The sequence below is a fragment of the Notamacropus eugenii genome, chromosome 7, assembly GCF_028372415.1.
Source record: "Notamacropus eugenii isolate mMacEug1 chromosome 7, mMacEug1.pri_v2, whole genome shotgun sequence".
Classification (NCBI taxonomy): domain Eukaryota; kingdom Metazoa; phylum Chordata; class Mammalia; order Diprotodontia; family Macropodidae; genus Notamacropus; species Notamacropus eugenii.
The window spans coordinates 620370-644853 of record NC_092878.1 but is presented as its reverse complement, the minus strand read 5'-3'; the positions used below and the strand labels follow the sequence as shown (position 1 = coordinate 644853).

General features: G+C 41.0%; 1 protein-coding gene across 1 annotated transcript in view; it reads right to left on the bottom strand.

Moving 5' to 3' along the window:
• MYO5C (myosin VC) overlaps positions 1-23930 on the bottom strand; it is a 145810-nt gene extending 121880 nt beyond the window's left edge. Inside the window, exon 1 of the mRNA XM_072622955.1 lies at positions 23586-23930. Coding sequence (XP_072479056.1) covers positions 23586-23612 — 27 coding nt within the window. The 5' untranslated portion in view covers positions 23613-23930. The remainder of the gene's footprint in view (positions 1-23585) is intronic.
• Between the last annotated feature and the right edge of the window lie 554 nt (positions 23931-24484).

Below are 24484 nucleotides of genomic sequence, written 5' to 3'. Positions count from 1 at the left end.
TTAAAATGGAAGCTCTCTGATGGCAGTCACCGTTCTTTCCTTTCTTTGGACGCCTACCACTTAAGACAGTATCCACGTAGTAAGTATAAACAAATGATCAATCAATAAATAAAAGATTATTGACTGACCAACTGGACTGAGGGGCTCCTCAGCCTTAGTCAAGTTTTTCTTGTTTCTGTACATAGTGTCTTCCTCATTAGACATATCCCTTTCTTAGCCATTGTTTAATTCAGAGAGCCCCCTTATATAGCAGGCAGTTATTGCCTTTACCTCCTTAACCACTGGCTCATTGCTACTTTTCTCTTACTCCTCAGGGAATTCAATTAACTTTCCTATAGGCAATTGATAACATCTATGAATTGTTTATATAGGAATCCTATCACTTTCTGGTGTCATTTTGTACACCAGTACGTTGTCCGCTCTCGCAACAACTTCAAAAGTAGTATGCCCATATGTAAAAACCTATAGAATAGATACAAAATGAGTAAAGGGTGGTTTGAGTAGGCAGAATATATTGATAGTTGAGGAAATGAAGAAAGGCTTCATGTAGAAGGCGCTGATTGAGTTGAATGTTGAAAGAAGTAATGCTTCTAGAAGGTGGAAGTGAGAAAAGAGAGCACTCCAAGCAAGAAAGATGACCAGTGCTAAAACAGAGTGCAGAGATAGAGTACTCTGTAGGAAAACTACAGACCAGTTTGGTGAGACCAGGGTTGGGGAATCTGCAACCTCGAGGCCCCATGTGGCCTTCTAGGTCCTTGGGTGTGGCCCTTTGACTGAGTCCGGTTTACAGAACAAATACTTTCATTAAAGGGATTTATTCTGCAAAGTTTGGATTCAGTCAAAAGGCTGCACTTGAGGACCTAGAGGGCCACATATGACCTCGAGGCAGCCAGTTCCCCACCCATGGGCTAGAACATAGATTTGAGTCAATCTGTTTGACTAACAAATACATTAAGTGACATGCCAGGTACTGTACTAAGTGTGGGGATACAAAGCAAAGAAAAAGATGATCCCTTTTCTCAAGGAGCCGATGGTCTAACACGGGAGAGAAAATGCAGACAAGTATGTATAAACACAATATAAACAGAATAAAGGGGAGATAGTCAACAGGAAGTCACAAGCATTAAGGAGCTTTGGAAAGCTTTCTTGTAGCAGGTGAGATTTTAGCTAGGACTTGAAGTCACAGAAACTCGGGGGAGATGAGGACGGCCAATGACAAAATGAATGGAAAAGGTAGGTTGGGGTAACTGAGGAAAAGTTTTACAAACTCAACAGAATTGATAATTGACTCTAGAAACAATAAGGAACTGCTGGAGTCTATTGAGAAGAGAAGAATGAAAGAAGAGGTGAGATCTATACTTCAGCAGCAGCTGGGGGAGAATGGATCAGGGTAGGCAAAGACTTGAAGAAGGAAGAGTAAATGGCAGGACATTTCAATAGTTCAGGGTAGAGGAGATGAGGGCCTGAAATAGGTGGTGGCTAGATATGTGAGACCCTCTGTACAAGGTTCTAGGGATATAAGTAGATGGAGCTGCTCCTTATGGATTATCAAGGCTAGAGAAAAGAAAATACCAAAGTAGTCCTGGCCCTGCAGGAAGCTGCAAGAACCACCCCCATCATCATTGAAGACTGAAGCAAATAGGGACAGATTGCAGCTCATCTGGAAATGACACAAACCAGGACGTATAATGGTGATACAAGCACAAGGTGCTTGCATTTTGCTACTGAGGTCCAGAGTCCTCGCCCATTGATGTTCAACTAGTTGCTCAGAAGCAGTTCAGGACTCTTTAGCTTTAGAGAAAAAAATAGAATCACATAGTCCTAAAATTAGATATTTGCCCCATGGTCGGTGAAATAGTATTTTGGCAACAGCACACGCAAGGAAAGAGGTAGTGGGTGTGAAAATGGGGACAAGATAAAAATTGAGAAGGCTAGTAAAAGGAAAATAAATAAAATGGTTTTGGGAAAGTGCCTAAAGGGTTTAATCATTGTTTCAGAAAAACTATTCTTGCAAATGTTTCTGACCATATTTAACTACTCCTTCCCACCTGTAGCAGCAAGCACCCTGAGACATCCAGGATGGCCTGCTAGCACAGATTCTGAGATCTGTTTTTCTAAAAGGAAAGCAACTTTTGAGGGGTCAACAATCTTCTTTATTCACATATACCAAGAGGGAAAATACAAGCAAAGAAATAAAGACCGACAGGGCTTCTGTCTGACCATAAGCAATACATTCATTACAGACCAACAGACAGATCCAACTATCTGACCGTTAAATACATACGTAGTTACCAGAGAGAGAAGCACCAATATCTGGGTTTTCAAAGGCAGGGGGAGCACTCCTTAATGGCTACCCAGAGTTCCATCTGGCACATGAACCTTCTTCCAATCCCCCACCTCAGAGTATTATATCTATCTATCTATCTATCTATCTATCTATCTATCTATCTATCTATCTATCTATCTATCTATGTACATACATACATACATACATACATACATGCATATATACACTAATCCGAGCCAGAGGGCATCACAACCCTTGTGACCCAGTGCCTCATTAGTTAACGAAAGGTGCTAGTCTTCCTACAAAAAAGCCTCCCCTACTCAAGCTTCCTTTCATGGGTTCCACCTGAGGCCCATGAATAGGCAGAGGAAGATCTTTAACTCTCATTACACCGCCCAGAAATTTGATGATTTCATCTTTGATGTTTACAAACTATGCTCCTGATGTTAGTGCATGAATCGTTACTTACCTATTTTTATGTAAATGAACCGACTTTTGAAAACTGAGATAGAAGCCTTATCATTGAATAAATATTTACTGAACATTTCCTACGTAGAAGACCTTTGGTTAAGCATTATAGAGGTTCCCCAGAGAAGTAAAGACTCAGGCTTTGCCCTATAAAGGTTTACAATCTAGTTTAAAAATAGAAGGCTTAGTAAGTTTATACAAAGATATCAGAAAGGGGGCAAAAGTTATTTTAATTAAATTTATTATTTGTTACATTTTAAGTTCCCTCTCTTCCTCTCCACCTCACACTAAGGAAGGTCACCATTTGGCACAGATGTAGGTAGATATAGATAGGTAAAACCATACAGTACATACTTCTATTTATTAATTCTTTCTCTGGAGGTAGATAGTATCTTACTTCATCGGTCCCTTGCAGTTGATTTGAATATTTATAATAGTCAGAATAGCTTAATTGTTCAGTTATTCTTCAAACAATATTACTGTTACTGTATACAATGTTCTCTTGGTTTTGCTCATTTCATTCATTATTTCATGCAAGTCTTTCCATGTTTTTCTAAAATCAAACTGCTCTTCATTTCTTATTGAACAGCAGTATTCCATTACACTCATACACAACTTTTTTAGCCAATCCCCAACTGATGGGTATCCTGTCAATTTCCAGTTCTTTTCCACCATAAGAGAGATACTATAAATATTTTAGACTACATAGGGTTTTTTTTAATCACCTTGGGAAACAAATCTAATAGTGGTATTGCTGGGTCAAAGAATATAGACAGTTTTTTTAATTATTTGGGCATAATTCCAGATTGTTATCCAAAATGGTTGGATTGGTTCACAGTTCCACTAATAGTGTATTAGAGTTCCAATTTTTCTATATCACTTCCAATATTTGTCATTTTCTCCTATCATTTTAGCCAATCTGATAGTTATGAGATATCTCAAAGTTGTTTTAATTTGCATTTCTCTAATCAATAATGACTTAGAGCATTTTATTTGACTAGAGCTTTGATTTCTTCATCGAAAAACTGCCTGTTTTCAGAGGAAGAAATTAAAGCTATATATAGTCATATGAAAAAATGCTCTAAATCACTATTGGTTAGAAAGATGCAAATCAAAACAACTCTCAGGGACCACATTAGCCTATCAGATTGACTAACATGACAAAACAGGAAAATGAATAAATGTTGGAGAAGATGTGGGAGTAATTCATTGTTAGTGGAGCTGTGAGCTGATCCAACCATTCTGGAGAGTAGTTTGGAACTATGTAAAAGGGCTATAAAAATGTGCATACTCTTTGACCCTGCAATACCACTTCTAAGGCTGCATCCCAAAGAGATCATAAAAATGGAAAAGGACACACGTACAAAAATATTTACAGCAGCTCTTTTTGTGGTGGAACTCGAGGGGATGCCCATCAATTGGGGAATGACTGAACAAATTGTAGTATATGAACGTAAGGAAATACTATTGTGCTATAAGAAATGACAAACAGGCGGACTTCAGAAAAACCTGGAAAGACTTATATGAACTGATGCTGAATGAAGTGAGCAGAACCAGGGGAACATCATACACAGTAACAGCCACAGTGTTAGAGGACTGATTTTTGAAAGACTTAGCCCTTCTCAGCAATGCAAGGACCTAAAACATTTCATGATGTCATCATTTTGATGCCATCCACATCCAGAGAAAGAACTATGGAGTCGGAAAGCAGAATGAAGCATGCTATTTTCTCTTTTGTTTTGTTTTGTTTTGCTCATGATTTCTCCCATTCATTATAATTTTTCTATGCAACAACAACAAAAACCCTGCTGTTTATATTCTTTGACCATCTATCAATTGGGGAATGACGCCTATTCTTACAAATTTGACAAAGTTCCCTAAATATTTGATATGAGCTCTTTATCTAAGAAATTATTTTTTCCCCTAATTTTCTGTTTTACTTCTAATCTTGGCTATATTAGTTTTATTTGGACAGAAACTTTTTAATAGAGCATAATAAAAAGTATCCATTTTATATTTCACAATATTCTCTATCTCTTACTTATTCATAAATTCTTCTCTATCCATAAGACTGATAGATAATATGTTCCATGTTTTTCTAATTTACTTTTGACATCTCCCTTTATATCTAGGTCATGTATCCATTTTGACTTTATCTTGGTAAATGGTCTAAGATATTGGTCTCCACTTAGTTTCTGCCAGACTGCTTTCCAAGAAAAATGTTAATAATCACTGTCTGAAATTGTTGAGACTAACATCACATTTTAAAAAGCAGAATCTTAGTAGTATTTTATCTGAGATTTTCTTTTTAGTTCTAGCACAACCACTCCCTTCTCCCTCACCCAGTTGATGTAGGATAGAGGTGTCAAACCTGCCCCCTTTTGGTGCATAACACTCTCAAGCCCATATGAAATGGATTAAAATGAAGTTCCTATCTGATTTTAATGTGTTGATGTATTAATTTATATATATGCAAATACATACATGTGTATATGTAAATAGATAGGTACATAAAAATATGTGTGGTTTTATAAATCAACACATGGCCAATGGGGATCCTAACGTATGTCTCTCTCCTTTCTAGTTTAATTTGACACTACTGGTATAGGGAGTGTCTAGTGAAAAAATCCCTCTACCATTACTGATCAAATCCCTCAATTTACTCTTAGAAAGGTTAAGACATTATGTGATTTGGCCCACTGCTAGGACATAGCAAAGGTATCCCTATCAGTATATGTCAAAGGTGGAATTGGACCTAGGTCTTCCTGACTATCAGGTAGATTCACTATTTGCTACTACTCAATACTTTTCTCTAGCCTTTATAATCATAAAAAGGAGCCCCCAATACTGTCACTGCCACTGTCCCATCTTCCTTCCCAGAACAAATGAACTCAGAGAATAAGGGAAGTGAATTCTCCCATCACTTAAAAAAAAAGTCAGGTGAGGCAAAAGCTGGTCATATTGAAAATTTAAAAAATACAGCAACCCTATTCAATAAACTCCTTTGGTTCCATATTGTCTCTAGGATAAAACACAGAATGCCCTGTTTGCATTCAAAGCCCTTCATTACCTAGCCCCTCCTACCTTTCCAGTCTTCTTACACCTAAATCATAGATATATACTCTTCGATCCAGTGACTCTGGTCTTCTGGCTGTTCCATGAACAAGACACTTCACCTCACAGCTCTGGGCATTTTTCCTGGCTGTCCCCCATGCCTGGAACATTCCAACAGCTGATCTTCTGGCTTCTGTGAAGTCTCAACCAACACCCCACCTATTATAGGAAACTTTCCCCAGATCCTCTTAATTCTCGCATCTTCCCTGTTATTCCCTATTTATTCTGTTTGTAGCTCTTTTGTACACATTTGTTTGCATGTTGCGTCCTTGAGGACAGGGACTCACCCTTTCCTTTTTTGATATCCCCACTGCTTAGCATAGCGCTTTGCATGTAGTAGGCTCTTACTAAATATTTACTGGTTGATCAACTACTGACTAGTTGTGTAACTATGGGTAAGTCATTTAACCTTCAGTTTCCACATCAGTAAAACGATGGGATTGAACTTAATGACCTCGATGGTCCCTTTCTCTCATACTTTCTATTTTTCCTTCTCTAAAACAGGATGTGGAAAAAGCTGGAATGATTTTGGGTTAGCAGTAATGTAATGACCATGTTGACGGTGGCTTTTCCTGTAATATTTTTTCTAATATCAATTCAATTTAACAGGGATTCATTAAGGACTAATTGTGAACTAGGAACACGTGTTAATAGCTTGGGTTAAAGACAAAAACGAATAGTCCCTACCCTTCAAGGAGCTTACCTTCTACTGGTGGATGGGTACAATACGTCAGCAGATAATTAAATCCAAAGTATATACAAAAGAAATATGAGTAATTTTGAGGTCTGGGCAGGAAAAACTAACAACAAAGGAAATCAGAATATTAAAAGGATATTAGAAAAGACCAAATTTGAATCATAGCATTTCAGGGCAGTCCTGAAATAATTAACTGAACTTGATCAGAACCATTCTTAAAGATTTTTTCCTCTAAAACTATGTTCAAATACTTTCCTAGTTTCAAAAAAAACTATTCATATTCCATGGACATGACTGAATCTCTTCTCTTTTGGGGTTTCAGTTTCCTTATTTGTAAAATGAAAGAGATGAACTAAATATAATAAGTTTTTATGTTTCCTTCTTGGTTTACAATTTGATTCTTGATGGAATAAGCCAGTTTCGCTTACTTAGACACTTGTTAATGGGTTTAACTCAGTTTGTGACGTGTGGGTTTTTGGCTTATTAATGATTAATGAAAAGCCCTCTGAAAACAAGGACTAACATAGAAAAGTTGGCTTAAGGCAATGTCAGTTGCCCTAAACATTAAAAATATGCCTTGATTTTCTATCACATCAGGGTAACTAAATCGGTCACATGAAAAGCAACCAACCCATCCCTAACAGGCAATCACATCTGCCATTAGCAAATGCAGTACAATCCTTCTGGAAGTATACTTGGGACAGGGAAATTCTTATTCCTAATGGATGACAACTTTCTGGCTGCAAGAGATTGGCTCCTCCAACTATTCATGGCATTTTAAACTTCAAAACAGCAATTATTTAGTTGGAGACAACTTTAATTCTTATTCACATCTGCTAACTCAATAAGATAGGGAAAAAATCCACCACGCTTTACTATTTACAAGAAAACACATGACATAATTTTCAAATACAATAGACATTATTTAACCAACAATATAGAACTCTTCCTCTTGGAAGAGAAGTCATTTGCAGCACTCCATCTCAGTCTCTAATTCCTAACCAAATCCATGTCCGTAGTCATCTGTTTCTCCCATCATTCACCTCCTTAAGGCTCACAGTGGTTAAACTGCTCTAAGAAAGAATAAAGTCAGAATGAGTCTCCATTTCTGCTTTTCAGAGTTGACAGCTTGTTTAAATAAGGCTGGTTGGAGCTACTGAAATCTCAATCAAGGTCTTCTCATGTTAATCCGTTTTTTTCTGTGACAAGGTCATTTGCTCTTCCCAGTGGGTCATACAGAGCATGTGTAGCTATTTTCTGTCTAGTTCTAATCAATAATGTAGGAGGCTATGGGGGCCCTACTTCTGGCTGTTTGGTGATCTGCTGCTGAAAAGGTTTGGTCTTCTGATATAATGCGAAATACCCTGAGAGGCCCCTCTCATTCATGTACCTCACCCTGTTCCTGGGACAAGAATGTGGCAGATCCTAGCTGATGTTCCTAGATGATGTTGGCTTCTCTACTCCAGGCAGGAATAGAGACACAGTCCAACACTGCCTTAGGGTCATGGTGAACAAGCCCATGTGTCAGATAGGATTGGAGGATTTATGCAAATGAGCTTTGGTGGGGGCTGTGACTGCTTTGTTTCTCTTTATTTCCTTCTGTTAATAGAGGACCTTGTGAGAACTTGAAAGGTCTAGGAAGTCACTACCTGTGTGTGAGTAGCAACTTCTGAGAAGAGGGAAGAAAGAGAGAGCAAAAGAAGTAGCAAGACAAACAGAGACAGACAGACAGAACCTTCAGACTCCCATGTAATGACAAAGTGGATGACCGTTTCGCTTGGGAGATCTCTGTCCCTCTGTGAGAACAGTGAGGAAATTGCACAAAAGTTTCTCCAATTCTCCTTCCATTTGCTTATTTAACAGGTATCCAGTATGACTTGTTCTTTTGTTATGTCTTTTATTATTTTTTATCTTGTTTTCTCTTCACATAAAACATCTGTGATCAACCCAGACATGCTCATTTCCTTGTGTTCTGGACACAGTTAGTATTCAACTAGGGTAAAGCTCTGATTGTTCTAATTTCACAGAAGTAAACTGGCTAGGAGCTTTCCTTCCTGGTTTAGGCTAGAGAACTCAGACTCTAACAAATGGTTAAACCTAATCAGGGAGTGAACAAATAAAAATTAAATTATTTTGCATTTTGTTAGCAATTATATGAAATCCCCAAAGAGCAGATGGAATTCCACATGGATCTGGGGCTATCCCCTCTGGCCATGACCAAGCCTATTAACTACTGGATCTGAGAGAAGCTGATAAAATATCCCAGATGCTAAAGAAAAGGGGAAGTAGACAGTTGATCAATGGGTACCCAAGAGGATGGAGGAATGGCGCTAGAACAGAGGAGTTGAAAGAAGAGGAGGTTGGTGATCTTACAGAAGTAGCATCGTGAGGACACTGGATGTATAAGAAGTATTAAGAGGAGTAAGAAGGAACGAGAAAGGTTAAGTAGCAGTTGTCAAAGAAAACAATTGAATCACTTTACAATTTTACCTGGCAGAGCGAACAATTCTCTTTGATTGGGTAGCTACCACCCAGAGGTGTAGCCACTCCATGAGAGGCAGAATAGCCTCCTGTCGGAAAGAATGCCAGACTTGGCCAAAGACATGTTTCTGAATCACACTTGCAAGCAAGTCACAACCACTCTCAGCTGCACTTTTCTCACATGTAAAAGGGAGATAATAATATTTGTACTACCTTTCTGTGATAGGATTACACACTCAGGGTTTCCCTCTCCCCATGTAGCTTAGGCTAGCTCCTTCCCTAAAAGGCAAAGAAACTCTCCCCAAGACTTGATTGACCTAGGGGGCAAAGGCTCAAGCCACATAAATGCAACTTCCTTTTGGTCATATTCAGCTTGCTGGTTATATAAGAGTATAAAAAGACAGATACACATAGAATCCGGATCCTTTAGACTCAGTGGATGGTAGATATCCAAGGCCCTGGAGGTCACCACACCCTGACCTGGTGACCAGATCACAAGTGAACTATTAAGCATATGTCCAAGTTAAATGCTGCAGTATCCTCACTGAATATCTTTTCTATACTGTGACTAACAAACCTCCTTTTTTAACCTCTTGATGTCCCATTTCATTCCCTAAATTAAGAAGGGACCATCCTGAGTCAAGGTCACCTATTCTACAGCCTCAAAGGGCTGCTGCAAGGAAAATACTTTACAAAGCTTACAGTTTTCTATAAACCTGCTGTTGTTAGCCAAAGAGTTGGCATCAATGGGCATGGGGTGGCCAAAAGGCATTCCCATCATGAAACCTTAGATCCTGGCATAAGCAAGAAGTATTCCCAGGAGGTGACTATAGGTTCCCAGAGGCCACCAAGATGGACAGTCCTGTAATATCTCCAGAAGCTTATTTCTTCAAACTTAACTGAGGGCTAGGAGGCAGGAAAGGGGGAAACAGGGAAGGAGATAAATACATACTACTGCATAGTATTGCTATGACTAAACTGTACCAATTGGCAGAACCTCCGGGGGAAAGGCCTGAGATTTTGGGGGTCTCAGTGCTTCTGTGGGATCCAAACAAATTAGATAATATGAGGATTTGGAGAGGATTTCTGGTTCTGGGAGCCAAGATGGTGGAGTGATTGGTAATTGCTATCTCCCTCCCCTTGTTGATCTTGACTAGCCCAGAGAATATCTCCACAGGAAAAAGCCTGGAACAGTGAGAGCAGTTGAAGGGGTAAACAGACTCTTAGCATGTGAGGCTAGGAAGATCACTAAGGAGGGTCCCTCTTGCTATGGCTGAAGGGGACCAGTGCAGGATCAGAGCTGTCCTAGACAGCCCCACCTCAACAAACTGGAGAAGATACTGAGCCCCAGGGAGGTGAAGTCAGCAACTGACAACACCAGGACCCCAGGCATGCCTCAGCACTCCAGGGGAATCAAGAAGATACTAGCACAGATGGGATCACCAACCACTGAGATTGCCTATGCTCTAGCTCAGCAGAGGAGACCCCCTGTGGTCAAACCACCCCTCCCCCACACAACACAGCTAGCTCCTGGGCAACTGTGGGGAAACCCAAAAAGACCTCACCTGGTCTCTGCTTTCCAACACCAGCTAGCTCAGCACCAGGTAAGCTGTGGTATTTTAGCTTCTACTTGAAAGAAGCAGAGGCCACAACACACAAAGCCTCAAGTTTTAGGCACAAGAAATGTGGGACAGAGCCCGCTGTGCCCTAGATGCAGAGATCTATTTTAAAAGCAAGGAAATGAATGATTATCATGAGTAAGAAGCAAAGCAGAAAAGAAAAGACCATAGAATCTTTCTATGGGGACAAGGACCAAAACACAAATACCAAAGAGGTCAGCAGTGAGATTGTACTCCCACCTGAAACTTCAGAAGGGAATATGGTCTGAAGCACAAAGAGCCTTTTGGAAGAGCTCAGGAAGGATTTTAGAAGCCAAATTAGAGAAATAGAAGAAAAACTGACCGATTGCTTTAAAAATATGAAAAAGAAAAGAAATCACGAAGAATTTAAAAGGGCAATTGGACAAATGAAAAAGGAAGTACAAAACCTAACTGGAGAAAATAACTCCTTAAAAGGAACAACTAGACAGATAGAAAAGGAGATGTGAAAGTTAACTGAGAATTTGAACTCCTACGTCAAACACCAAATCTGGTTTGAAGAAATGGTTAAAAACTCATGGATTGGTGTGGACAAAACCATACCATAAGAATTCAGTGATTACATTGATCATTTAGAGTTCCTTCAATTAGGGACCATTTTGCTCAATGTCACACTTGCCATATGCTATTTCATGCCACAGAGAGGACCAAGTTCTCAGCCCAGCTCCTGGCTAGTGATCTCAAAATACTCCACAGGTAGGCAAGTCACAGCTAAGTAGCACATTGGACAGAGGGTTGGGCCAGGAGGCAAGAAGATTAGTGTTCCTGGATTCAAAACTGGCCTCAGATATTTATACCAGCTGTGTGATCCTGGGTAAGTCACTCAACCATGTTTGCCTCAGTTTCCTCATCTGTAAAATGAGCGGGAGAAGGAAATGACAAACCACTTCAGTAGCTTTGCCAAGAAAACTTCAAATGGGGTCATACAGAGTCAGACATGACTGAAAACAATTGAAAACGTTTGAACAACTGGCAAATCACAGCCTTTTTGTATTTACATTCAAATGCAGACCTTCCTAAGATTCAGGGAATTTGAAAAAAGCTCAAAATATAGAACAAAGCCATACCATAAAGTTATTTAGCTTCCTCATCCTGTCTTCCTGCTCCTCACCCCACTGCCAAGATCACTTGTCAAGCTAATCTATTTCTGTGACAGGGATTCTTGACAAGAGGTCCATGGATAGATTTTAATGTGTCTGTGAATTTGGATGGGAGAGGGGAAAATACATCTTTATTTTCACTAGCATCCAATTAAAATTTAGCATTTCTCTCAATTATTTAAAAAGACTATTCTGACAAAGGATCCAAAGGCTTTGCCAGAAGGCCAGAGGGCTCTATGGTACATCAAAAAGTTAAGGACCCCTGCTCTAAAAGGATGCCTATTCACACTGTCCTTCCAGGAAATAATAAAATATTTAGGTTCATTATACTTAAAGTATGATACTGGACACTAAGAGAAACATAAAAAATAAGTTTTAAAAGGATCTCTCTTGATACTCAGGAAGCCACCAATCTAGTAAGGGAGAGGGGATGTGCACGTAACAATTGAAATACATCAAGTCTTCTCAATGCTGCTCTTGCCTATCTTTCCAGACATTTCTCATCACATGTTCTGTGTACCAGCCAAACAGACCCTTTCACCACACACCTTCTGCCTCTAACAGTGCCTTCCAGCTGTCTCCCAAGCCAGGAGTATTCTTCCTTCTCACCCCCTTCTCTTGGAATCCATTTTTCCATTCAAGGCTCAGGTCATGGGCCACCTCTTCCCCTATTTACTCCCCTCCCCTAACATTAGCTTTCCCCTCCCATACAATGAAATTGCTTGTATATACTTTGTATTGTGTTATCTAGGTACCTACCTTATCCATGTATCTTTTCCAGTGCTTCTTACAGCTTAGTCTACAGGCACTCTTTGATCCAGTGACACTGGTCTCCCAGCTGTACCACAAACAAGACACTCCATCTCTTGGTTCTGAACATTCTCTCTGGCTGTCCCCCATGCATGAAATATTCTCCCTCCTCCACTCTGACTAATGACTTCCCTGGCTTCCTTTAAGTTCCAACTAAAACTCCACTTTCCATAGGAAGCTTTCCCCAACCCCTCTTCATTCTAGGGCCTTCCTTCTTTTAATTATTCCCCAAGTATCCTGTAAAGAGCTTGTCTTATATATATGTGTTTCATGTTGTCTCCCCCATTAGATTGTAAGCGCCTTGAGGGCAGGAAGCTTCTTTTTGTATCCCCAGTGCTTAGAACAGTGCCTGGCATATCGTTGTTGTTCAGTCATGTGTGACTGTTCATGACAGTTATGTTAATACTGTCCATGAGATTCTCTTAGCAAAGATACTGGACGGGTTTGCCATTTCATTTTCCAGTAAATTAAGACAAACAGAGATTAAGTGACTTGCCTAGGGTCACACAGCTGCTAAGTGTCTGGGGCTAGACTAGAACTCAGATCTTTCTGACTCTAGCCTCCACTCCCTATGCTGGCAGATAGTAGGCGTTTAATAAATGTTTATTGATTGACTGATGTATATGCTACACTTTGGTAAACTATAAGCTCTTTGAGGGGAGAGATCATTTTCAGTTGAGCTTTTGTATCCTCAGTGCCTGACACATGGTAGGTGATTAATAATTCTTGTTGAACTGAATAAAACAAGAAAGGGACAAGTGTACTGGAGGGATACAGAGTATGCCAACAATTCAGTTAAATCAAAACAGAATAGATAACAAAGTAAATGAGCAATTAGAAAGCAAATTTTCCAGGGATAAAGTTGAATTTGGAAAATTTACCATTCATTTCCCAAACAGGTCAAAGAAAGGGCAAAAGAACCCACATGTACAGAAATATTTATGCCAAAGTATTGGAAACTAATAGGGAGGTCCATTGATTGGGTAATGGTTGACCTATTTTCTTGTGTCATGGGGGTAATTGAATAATATGTTACAAGAAATGAAAGGGATGGTTTTTAACGAAAGGCAAAAACTTGTATGAACGGTTGCAGAGGGAAGAGGATAATTTATACAGCAATTTAGTATTGTAAAGACAAATGTAAAGACTTAATTAAGAGAACTTAGAAACACCAATGCAAAGAGTAACCACAATTTGAAGACCCACGAGGAAGCATGCTACTTAATTCCTGACAGAGAAATGATGCAGTTAAGATACAGAATGAGACATATGGTTTTTGGACATGGGCAATGTAAAAATTTGGCTTTCTTGACTTTCTATTTATTAAAGGGCTTTATCTGTCTTTTTTCTAATGGGGGAAAGGTGGGAAGAAGGGAAAATTAATGCTTAGTCAGTGAAAAAAGTCAAATAACATAAGCTAATTAAAAATAATCTGCCACTCATTCAGGTACATACACATATAATGAATACACACACACAGATACATAAATAGGTGAACACAGCATACAAACAAAATTGGAAAGAGAGAATCCCTTTTCATCTCTCCATTGGGATAAATATTCCTGTTTTCTTGGGCAACAAATTCCCTTCCTCAATTTCCCCCTAACTAAGCTAAAAATCATTGTAATATCATCATCTTCTCACAGTTGGGTTACAAAACTCAGGATTGTTTTTTTTTTAAGTGCTTGAAATGAAAAACACCACAGAACTGCTCACAGCTGCTGAGGGAGCTCCTTATATCCCACTTCAAGATCACTTGCTTCATGGGATGTCAACTACATGCCAGCCAAAACTGTTTCCCCCTCTTTCCCTTCCTCCAGTAACCACGGAATCTGATTTGGGAACCATTGAGGGCTTTGATAGGTGGTCTTTCACCTTATCTTGCCTGAACCAGAACTCCATTGTACTCCCTGACCACCATTTCCAAACAGGTTGCTGCTACTCATAGGTGATACCCATTCCAGCTCTTCTATGAGCTGTCTTGCCCATTAGAATTGAAGTTCCTTGAGGACAAGGTACAGCTTGCTTCTTGCATTTGTATCCTCAGCATTTAGCACAGAGCCTGGCATGTAGTAAGCCCTTAATACATGCTATATTGTCTATGACCCTATCATTGGTCCTCTTTGGGGACGAAGGACAATCAACAATCTTGTTATCCATCGACTTAACAGGAGATTAGACCCTATTACCCCGAGTCCTAGATGAATCTGAGGAAACATCATAAATGTAACCAAGAGACTTCCTAAGGAGCCCAACCTTGGTAAGTGCTTGGCAGATACAATTGCTGCATGGACGTCGGAGAACATGGAGACATTCTGTAACTGGCTTTGACAGGCTCACATGAAAGTGAACAGGAGCCTCTTTGATTGGCTGCAGTTGTGTAAACAGGACTGGACACTAGTCAAACGGTACTAATCAACCAAAACCTATCACTTCTGTTCAGTTGACTTCTTTCTGCTGGGAGGTATTCCAGTAAGAGAGACAGACAATGTCATAAGGGAAGAGATCTTGGCCCTTCTTCAGTTGAAGGCAATACATTGCCTCAGTGTTTTGTTCTTTCATTTTAGGTAAGGAACACTGGAAACTATGACCTTTTGAGTTTCAAAAAGCCCAGGAAATAAGCCACAAGGAGTTCCAGAATGGAGTCCATGCCAAGTTAGATATGGAGTCTAGCTCTGAGGACCAGAGTAACAAGGAGCAACCTCCAATACCCAGCCCAGCCATAGATGAGATGAACCTCTACCAGCAGTGAAAGCCAATGTGGACCAGAACTTGATGAGACCCAAAGCTCTGTAGAAACTGCATTCAGTTGGAGTCAACTATCTCCTGAGACTGAAGCGGCTGAGGAGAGAATGTGTTCTGAAGTGTCTGAGGGAATGTTTATAACTCAGTTCTTACCATATCTTACAAGTAAATGTCCATTTGTAAAAGCTAATGAACATTTTGTGTTCAAATTAAGAGTCATTAGTTTTTTTGAGTATCATGGTCTCCTTTGACATTGAGGTAAGAAGCCTATGGGCCTCTCATCAGAATCATATTTTTTTAAAAAAATTTGATAATTTAAGAAAATGCTAAACTTCAGTTATAGGTTATTGAAAACAAAGACATATTTTCTCCCATTCAAAGTCATAGAACCCCTGAAAGAATATTGTCAAATTTTTGGGGGGAATGTAGACAGGGAAGAAGCTGTTTTCCCCACTCAGAAACTGATGCTAGTTTACCCTGGGATACAGACTTCAGGCATTCCTTCAAACTGTCCACAAGAACAATTTAGCCAAAGTGTGGGGGGTGGGATACAGAATTATTGCTTGGAGTGTAAACACAGCACCCCAGCATTGAGCTTGTCTACTAAATAGTAGACGTGGCTATTAAAATTTAGACGAGGGTTCCATTCATAGGTCACATAGTTTAAATTCAAGTATATGAAAAGGAAGTCAATTAGGCTAAATGGAGATAAATGAAAATTTCCCCAGTTTGAAGGTTCTCCTGAGCATGAAACAATTGGATATTTCCATGGATTTCAGGCTAAGAACCCTGAGGTTAAATGGAACTGGAGTAACTGGTCACTGTCAGCTAATTGGGGGGGGGGGAGAGGAAACACCCTGGAATTTGAGATTGAGCCAGTAGCATTACAGAAGTGACACCCAACCTCTTAATGGTGCCCACAGAACTCTGAGAGGGGCATGCTGCCAGACTTGCTACATGTATGTTTGTCTATTTCCCCAGTGAGAAAACACCCTCCATCAAAGCAGATAGGTAAACTGTTGTGCAATGTACAGTCTTAAAGACAGATGCCTGAGGTGCCAAACAATTAATCTGGGCAGCAATCATTTTAAAGTGTTTACTGTGTGCCCGGTATTGTGCTAAGCCCTTGAAGGTACAAAAAAAGAGAGGCAAAAACAGTTCCTGCTCTCAAGGAAATTGAATTCTAATAGAGAAGACAACACATAAATCAATAGAAATAAAGATATAAGATACATGGGCAGCTAGGTAGTACAGTAAATACAGTGGTGTGTCCAGAGTCAGGAAGTTCAAATCTGGTCTTAGCTGCATGACCCTGGGCATGTGACTTAACCATGTTTACCTCAGTTTCCTCATCTGTAAAATGAGCTTGAAAAGGAAATGGCAAATCATTCCAGTATTTGCCAAGAAAACCCCAAAAAGGGTCATGAAGAGTTGGACATGACTGAAAAGGACTAAACAACCACACAAAAAAATTAGATACATACAGAGTAAATGGAACGTTATCTTAATGGGGAAGACTAGTTAAGTTAGCTGCTCAGTCTGTGTCAGAAGTGGACCTGGAACCCAAGTTGTCCTGACTCCAGAGGCCAGCTCTCTACTTCACTACAATGCCTTCCTATATTGCTGGCATAGCATATATCAAATAAGCTTTATAAAAATACCGGTATTTGGTGACCATCAAAATTCTGAACCAGGAGGTCATTGGCAAGGTCATAATTCCCTTCAATGTTCTAATGAAACTAATTTTGTATAGATAATAATGTTTGGTTACAGCCTGGAAATATCCGTTTATTTCATGCTCAGGAAAACCTTTAAACTGGGAGAAACTTTGAAACATCCTCAGTATGATCTAATTAGGGCAGTTAGGTGGTGCAGAGCACCTGGTCTGAAGTCAGGAAGTCTCATCTTCTTAAGTCCAAACGTGTCCTCAGACATTTACTAGGTGTGCGACTCTGGGCATGTCTGTTTGCCTCAGTTTCCTCATCTCTAAAATGAGACGGAGAAGGAAATAGCAAACCATTCTAGTATCTTTGCCACAAAAACCCCAAGAGTCGGACACAACTGAAGGATGACTGAACAACAACATGGCCTGACTGGCTTTGTCAATATTCACTACTTAAACCATGTGATCGGTGAATGGAGCCCAAGTCTAAATCACAACTGTTAGCTGAAGAGCTAAATGTGCCTGCACTCAAAGCAATACTTTTGTATTTATTTCCCCCCACTTTGATTAAATTTTCTGGTGGACATGGTTTGAAGGGGTGCCTAAAGGCCGTCAGTATTCCAAGGTAAATTTACTTAGTTTTCTGAGTGGGGACACTGGCCTAGATTCCCCCTAGAAAGCTGGACTATATCTTTGCAGTTTCTGGTGCCTCCATTTGCAAATGCAACTAGTTAATTTAGATTAATATGACTGCAACCCCACCTTGTAAGTAAACACAGGGCATTGTTTACTCAAGTTACACCCATTCATCTCTCTCCCTCCATTACATTCTCCTACCCACAAGGAGATGATTCATTCATTTGCATATATGGAGAAGAATTGATGATGCACATTTGAGATGTGATGGGTCAATATTGTCCATGCAAAGATCAGGATCAGTTATTTACAAGACATCCCTTCTCCATTCTGGAGATGAGTGTCTCCCCAATCCAACAAAGAGGGTATAATTCTGCTATATGCAGATTTCAGAGCATATCTGATTCTTTCATCGAATTAGAACATATGAGAAAGGTTGGCCCACAAAACACAGGCATAAATGGTGGAGATGGGGACTGGACCTATGATGATTTCACTAGTAGAGGGCATCCCTGGTGAAGAATTTCCTCCACCAATGCAGATTGGCACCTTTCCTGAAACTCGTCTTAAGAGAGTTGCCTAGACACTGAAAGATTAAGGATTTCCCTAGAGTCACACAGTCAGCGTGTCACAGGTTGTCAAGTCTTTCTAGTTTTGAGGTTCTGTCCATGACTTGACTGGGCCTCTCTACGTGATATGGAGAAGCAACATACCAAGAAGAAAATAAAAGAGCTTCCCCCTTTGCCCCTCCCCGGAATACTCCTGTAAAGAATTAATGTAAAGCAGTTTGCTTAGAGCAGGGTTTTGTAAATGGTCAAATTCTTCCCTCACTATAGCACCTTGGGGATCAATGTGTTGTCAGGTAAGACCAACACACCCACATGCACCCTCAACCCTGCTTTTCCAGGAATAATTTCTCCCTTTGTTTTCACTCTCAAAAGAATCATTTGATATGAGTGTGTGAAGAGCTCCTCTAGAATGGCTTAAATTAACTTCCTGGAAGTGATAGATTTAATAAAATAATGAATCTTCCAAACCTGAGTACAAGCAAGTTTCTTTTTTGCAACCATAGACCTGAATAACATTTCACATTAGTAGCAACAAAAAAATGCTGAGTGTGCGCTTTTCATAAGTAATTCAAAACATGACTCTAGAGTTTTTTTTTAACATTACCTAAAAATCAGAAAAGTGCTTTGAAAAGCCAGAATGGAAATCCATTAATCTTTATACAGATTAAAGAACTTTGGCTCTGAAGTAAGATGGTCTGGGTTCAAATCCCACCTTTGATACTTTCTGTGGGTCCTTGGGCAAGTCCCTTCCTTCTGCCTCAGTTTCCTCATCTCTAAAATAAATGGGCTGTATGAGATAGTCCTTGGCATAGTTTTTTTTTTAGAGGTAAAACATGAGTAATTCAGGGGAATTCCTTAAACATCATGCATCTGGGTTTTAAGAATCCCTTGACAGTCTTTCATAACAGCTTTGTGTACTATACTGGGGCTCACTGATAAAGCACCTAGGTGTACTGAAGAATCATTTCCAGAGGATGCTGATAAGACAATTGATGTCAGCTGGTGACTGGTTGTTGAGAGTTAACTTTGTCTCTCCGTTGATATTTTGACAGATTCCTTGATGGAGTCATGGTAGGTATTTCTGAACATTCAGATTCTTACTTCAAACAAAAATCTGTTTTGTTCCTGGACCTCCTAGCTAACAGTCATTCCCAGGGAGCAGTCACTCTACTGCTTTGCCTATCATTATCTTCAATGGCCCAATACCTTGGACTGTCCTTATTCTAGAGGTGCGTGTCTCTCCAATCCAACAAAGAGGGTATAATTCTACTGTATGCAGATTTCAGAGCATATCTGTTGCAATGGGTCCAGTTATGAGACCAAACTGGAACATTTTCAGAGAAGGGTGACTGAGATGGTGAGAGGTCTGGAAGTCATGCAATATGAGCCTGGGAAAAAGAGTTAAGGGAGACCTAATCTTCCCTTTTCAAAATCCTTTCTGGATCATCACTCTTGTTCAGTCCCTTGATTGGTGGTGGGGGACATCCTTTAAGGTTCTGTCCTAGGTCTTCTTTACTTTCTCTCACTTTCTCTTCATCATAATCTCATCCACTCCCTTGGGGTTCAGTTAGCATCTCTAGGGAGGTGATTTCATAAATGCTACAACCAGTCCTATCCTCTCTCTTTTATCACCATATATTGTTGTCATTCAGTCCCAACTCTCCCAACAAACCCAATTTGGGGTTTTATTTTTTTTTAATTTTATTTATTTATTTGGGGTTTTCTTGACAAAGGCACTGGATTGGTTTGCCATTTCCCTCTCTGGCTCATTTTACAGATGAAGAAACTAAGGGAAATAGGGTTAAAGGACTTTCCCAGGGTCACACAGCTAAGAGTTTAAGGACAGATTTGAACTCAGGAAAAGAGTCTTCCTGACTCCAGCCAGGCATTCTATTCACTACACCACCTAGATGCCCAATGGCTGTTAGCCATTTCCATTTGGATATCCCAAAGGATATCAGACTCAATACCATAAAAGCAGAAGTCATCATCTCCTCACTTACCACTCCTCCAAAGTTTCCTATTTCTATTGAAGGTATCTCCATTCTTCTAGTGACCTAGATTTGCAACTTCAACATCATATTCTGCAATGACTTCCTAACTGGTCTGCCTCATTATAATCTCTCCCCTTTCCATGCTGGGTCCTGGTATACCTGGGTCCTTGTAAATTTAGCCTCGTTCTTTAGAGGCATTTAATAAATGCATGTTGAACTGATTAACTTGTTTACAACTGAAAGGCCATCAGATGGAAAGAAAATGAGATTTCATATCTTTCCAGAGGACAGACCTAAGACAGATGATTGGAAGATAATCAGTTCTGTTTTGGATATACTGTGTTTAAAATGCCTAAGGTACATCTAGTTCAAGATGTCTACTACAATTGGTGCTGCAGGGCCCAGTGCTCAAAAGAAAAATCAGGTGTGGATATAGTGGTCTGTATAATCTGATGACTGAGCCCATGGGATCTGATAAGGATATCAAGGGAGAATGTAAAGAGAGAGAAGGGTATTGGATAGAGCATGGTAGCACACTCGTGGTTAGGGAACAGGATATGGATGGTTGAATGAAAGCTTCTTGAAAGTAGGGCTTGCTTCATTCTTTGTACTCATATCCCCAGCATATAGCATACTGGCACATAATAAGCTCTTGATAAATGCATGTTAATTGATCCATCAGAACAGACCAGGAAACGGCAATCAGGTAGCAAGAAAACCAACACAAGAGAGAGAGAGTAATCAGTATAAAGTGCTGCTGGGAGGTCAAGAAGGATGAGGATCGAGAGAAGGCTATTGGATTGGACAATTAAGAAATGACTGGTAACGTTGAATCAAGCATTTTCTGTTGAGTGATCAGACTGGAAACCATACTGCAAAAGATCAACAAGTGATTGAGAGGAAAATAAGTGGAGAAAGTGAGTAAATGGCTTCATTTAGAAGTTTGGCTTTGAAAGGCAGAGATACAACATGATAGTTTAAGGCAAGTAAGGCAATAAATAATCACACAGTTCTATATGTAAATATAATTTAAAATGAACCAAATGGTGAGATATCAAGTCCTGTTGATTCTCTTGCCACAACATCTATAATAGGCACCCCCATCTTTCCCTTGACATATCCACCTCTCTGGTTTAGACCCTCATCAACCCTAACCCTAACCCTAAATGCGCTCAATTCTAACCCTTGATTCTAAAAATGCGCCTCGATTCTAACCCTAACCCTAACCCTAAATAGACTCCTAATCAATATTCTTGTGGGAGGAGATATACCCCCCTTTCTAGTCCATCCTCCACACAGTGGCAAAATGATATTCTTAAAACATGGGACTGACATGTGACTTTCCTATCAAAATAAACTTCAGTGGTTCCCAATTATCTGTAGGATCAGATTCCGACTCCCATATTTGGCATTTAAAACAATGTTTAACAACCTGCCCTCCAAAAGCACAGAACACACTTAAGAACTTTACCACTTGGGCTCAGTCTACCTTTACACACTTCTTATACATTAATCCCTTTCAGGAACTCCATACTCTCTATCCAACTGGCTAACCTACTGTCCCTCGTAAACGACATTTTGGCCTCCATCCTTGGCTTTGCACAGGCCTGTACCTGGAATATACTGACTCCTGCCTCTTAGAATCTCGAGCTCTCTTCCTAGTTCGGCCAAGCACTACTTCCTGTAAGACCTTTCCTAACCCCACCAAAATTGGTCATGTGTTTACTTTGTATTTACTTGTCCAAAGTATAATGTGTCTTATCAGACAGAGTTCCTTGAAGAAAGGGACTTTTTCCTTTTGTCTTTGTATCTTCTAGCCTATGTGATTGTTGAGTCATTTCCGTCCTGTGGAGACTCTTGGCGAGCCCAAATCATTTGGGGTTTCTTGGCAAAGATACTGGAGTGGTTCACTCCTCCAGCTCATTTTACAGATGAGGAAACTGAGGCAAACAGGGTTAAGTGACTTGCCCAGGATCACATAGGTAGTAAATGTCTGAGGTCAGATTTGAACTCAGGAAGATGAATCCTCCTAACTCTAGGCCCAGGGCTCTATCCAGTGCACCACTAATGGACAATTCCTTGCACTTATCGTAATGTTATCTTCAGGGATTTTAGATCATTCAGGTGGAGAGAGAATTAATATTTATTCAAATGAACAACTCAGCTAATCTCAGAAGCATTTCACTTCCTCTTTCATTAACAATTGAGAGGGTATGGGTAGCTCTATGGAATACCAGAACAGGGCTCATCTAATCTAGAAATGAAATCTTTTGAAGTACCTCCAGGAGGTAAGGCCCTGAGACTAGTTCTCCTCTGACCCTTGATGTGCTGTTGCCTCGCCACTGTGCTTCCTGTATTTCCTCATCATATTCAGGCTCATGGGTCTAAATTGAGACTTTTAATGAAGCTGAATATGTTATATGGTAAATGTTTAACAACCTGCTCTCCAAAAGTGCAGAACACACTTCAGTTTAATTTGTTTTATTACTTTCTCTCTACTTTCTCAAGTCTAGATAATCAGCCAAACACATCAAACCCTGACTCGCCCTATTTTCCTTTACCAAATGAAAACAAAACGAACTACTCACACTGAAATTTTAACAACTGGTTCTGGTACAAGCTGGTGCCAGCAAACATACATACATATACATATACACACATACACATACATATGGCTGTGTGTTGCATAGATGTGTGTGCATGGGTGTGGATCTGTATTTATATCATATACGTAAATATTGAAATTCCTGGAGGCTGAGCTGTCCACTGTGAGAAGAGGGAGTGAGGAGCCACTGCCCCGTGGCATGTAAGCTTTCTAAGGGCAGCTACCGTTCCTCATTTCCATTTCCCTGGCTCAGTATCCCCAGCCTGCATGGCGCCTTGCATAGACCAGGGCTTAAAAAACGTGTGTTGGACTTGACACAGATCAGGGGAAACGGCAGCAAGAACCTGAGCGACCCCAGGAGCAGCCACAGAAGGGGGATGGGGGCGTCGGACCCTTGTCCGTGCCACTCCTCCAGCGGCCCTGCCAGGCCTTGGCTGCCCCAGCAGTACCCAGCTGACTTGCCCAGCTCCTGCCAGCCCTCCTCCTTCCTGGGCCGGGGCCTCGGGCTAGCCCAGACCCCGGAGTTAACCCTGAGAACCCGCAGGTTCACATCTGGACTCCTGTCCTCGGCTGGCACCCGGGTTCCAGGCTCGGAACACAACGGACCCGTACGGTGCACGGGCCTGTTACGGGCCTGGCACCGCCCCGCCCCGCCCCTCCCCCGGCAGGTGCCTCAGGTACAGTCAGCATTGGCGTGGGCCCCGTAGCGATTTGGGATCAACAGCTCCCCCCCGACCCCCGCCATGCCCCCATCCTACCTGCGTGTACAGCTCAGCCACCGCCATGGGGGCGGCGCCGGCGCCCCCGAAACCCGGCCTGGGGAAGGAGGAGGCCGAGGAGTTGGGGATCCCGCGTCCTGGGCACCTGGAGGGCGGGGAGTCGGCCAGAGACTGGCAAGGTCCCGGCGGCGGGAGGAGCGAGGCGACGCAAAGAGAGGCGGGGCGCGAGCGTCCAGGTGCCCTCGTCTGCAGCACACCATGGGCCTGGCATCAGTCCGGGTGCCAAGACGCTCCTGGCATTCCTGAGCCCCAAAGTGGGAGAACTGGCGAGAAGCAGCTCCGTCCAGGTGTCGGGAAGGATCCCGGGCCCTGGGATTGGTCCATAAGAGCCCGGGCCGGAGATCTTCTTCCTATTGGCTGTGGGGGATGTTAGGGTGGGAGCCCACGTGCGGGGAGAACAAGGTGGGGCAGCCGCAGGTGCACAAAGCTACCCCAGCCGTCATGTTGGACGTGGGGGAAACATCCCCTCAGCCGTTAGATTAGACTTAGCTCTTTGTCGTTTTCCCAGCTCTTTACGTTTCCTGCCACTTCGCAGTCAGTGTTTGAAGGGCGAGGGTGGGCAAATAGTAAAGTCTGTGAAGTTGTGGATGTGATAAAAATCTTACTGAACATTGTTCTAAAATATTTGTTATGCAGTACTCCCTGAAAAGACTGATGCGGATGGAATTTCAGCCCCCAGTATAAAAAATGAATGTAGACATTCATTAAATGTCTTTAAAAACTCAAGAATGCAAAGGTAGAAACATCTAATAAATGCAGTCATTTATGGAAGCCTTGGGAAAATTTCTCTCTGTTTCTCCCGGTTGTAAATTGTGTGTCTTTGAAGCCCGTCAGCTTTTGCTTGACAGAAAAAAGAGAACCTCCTGTGGTGCTTTTCT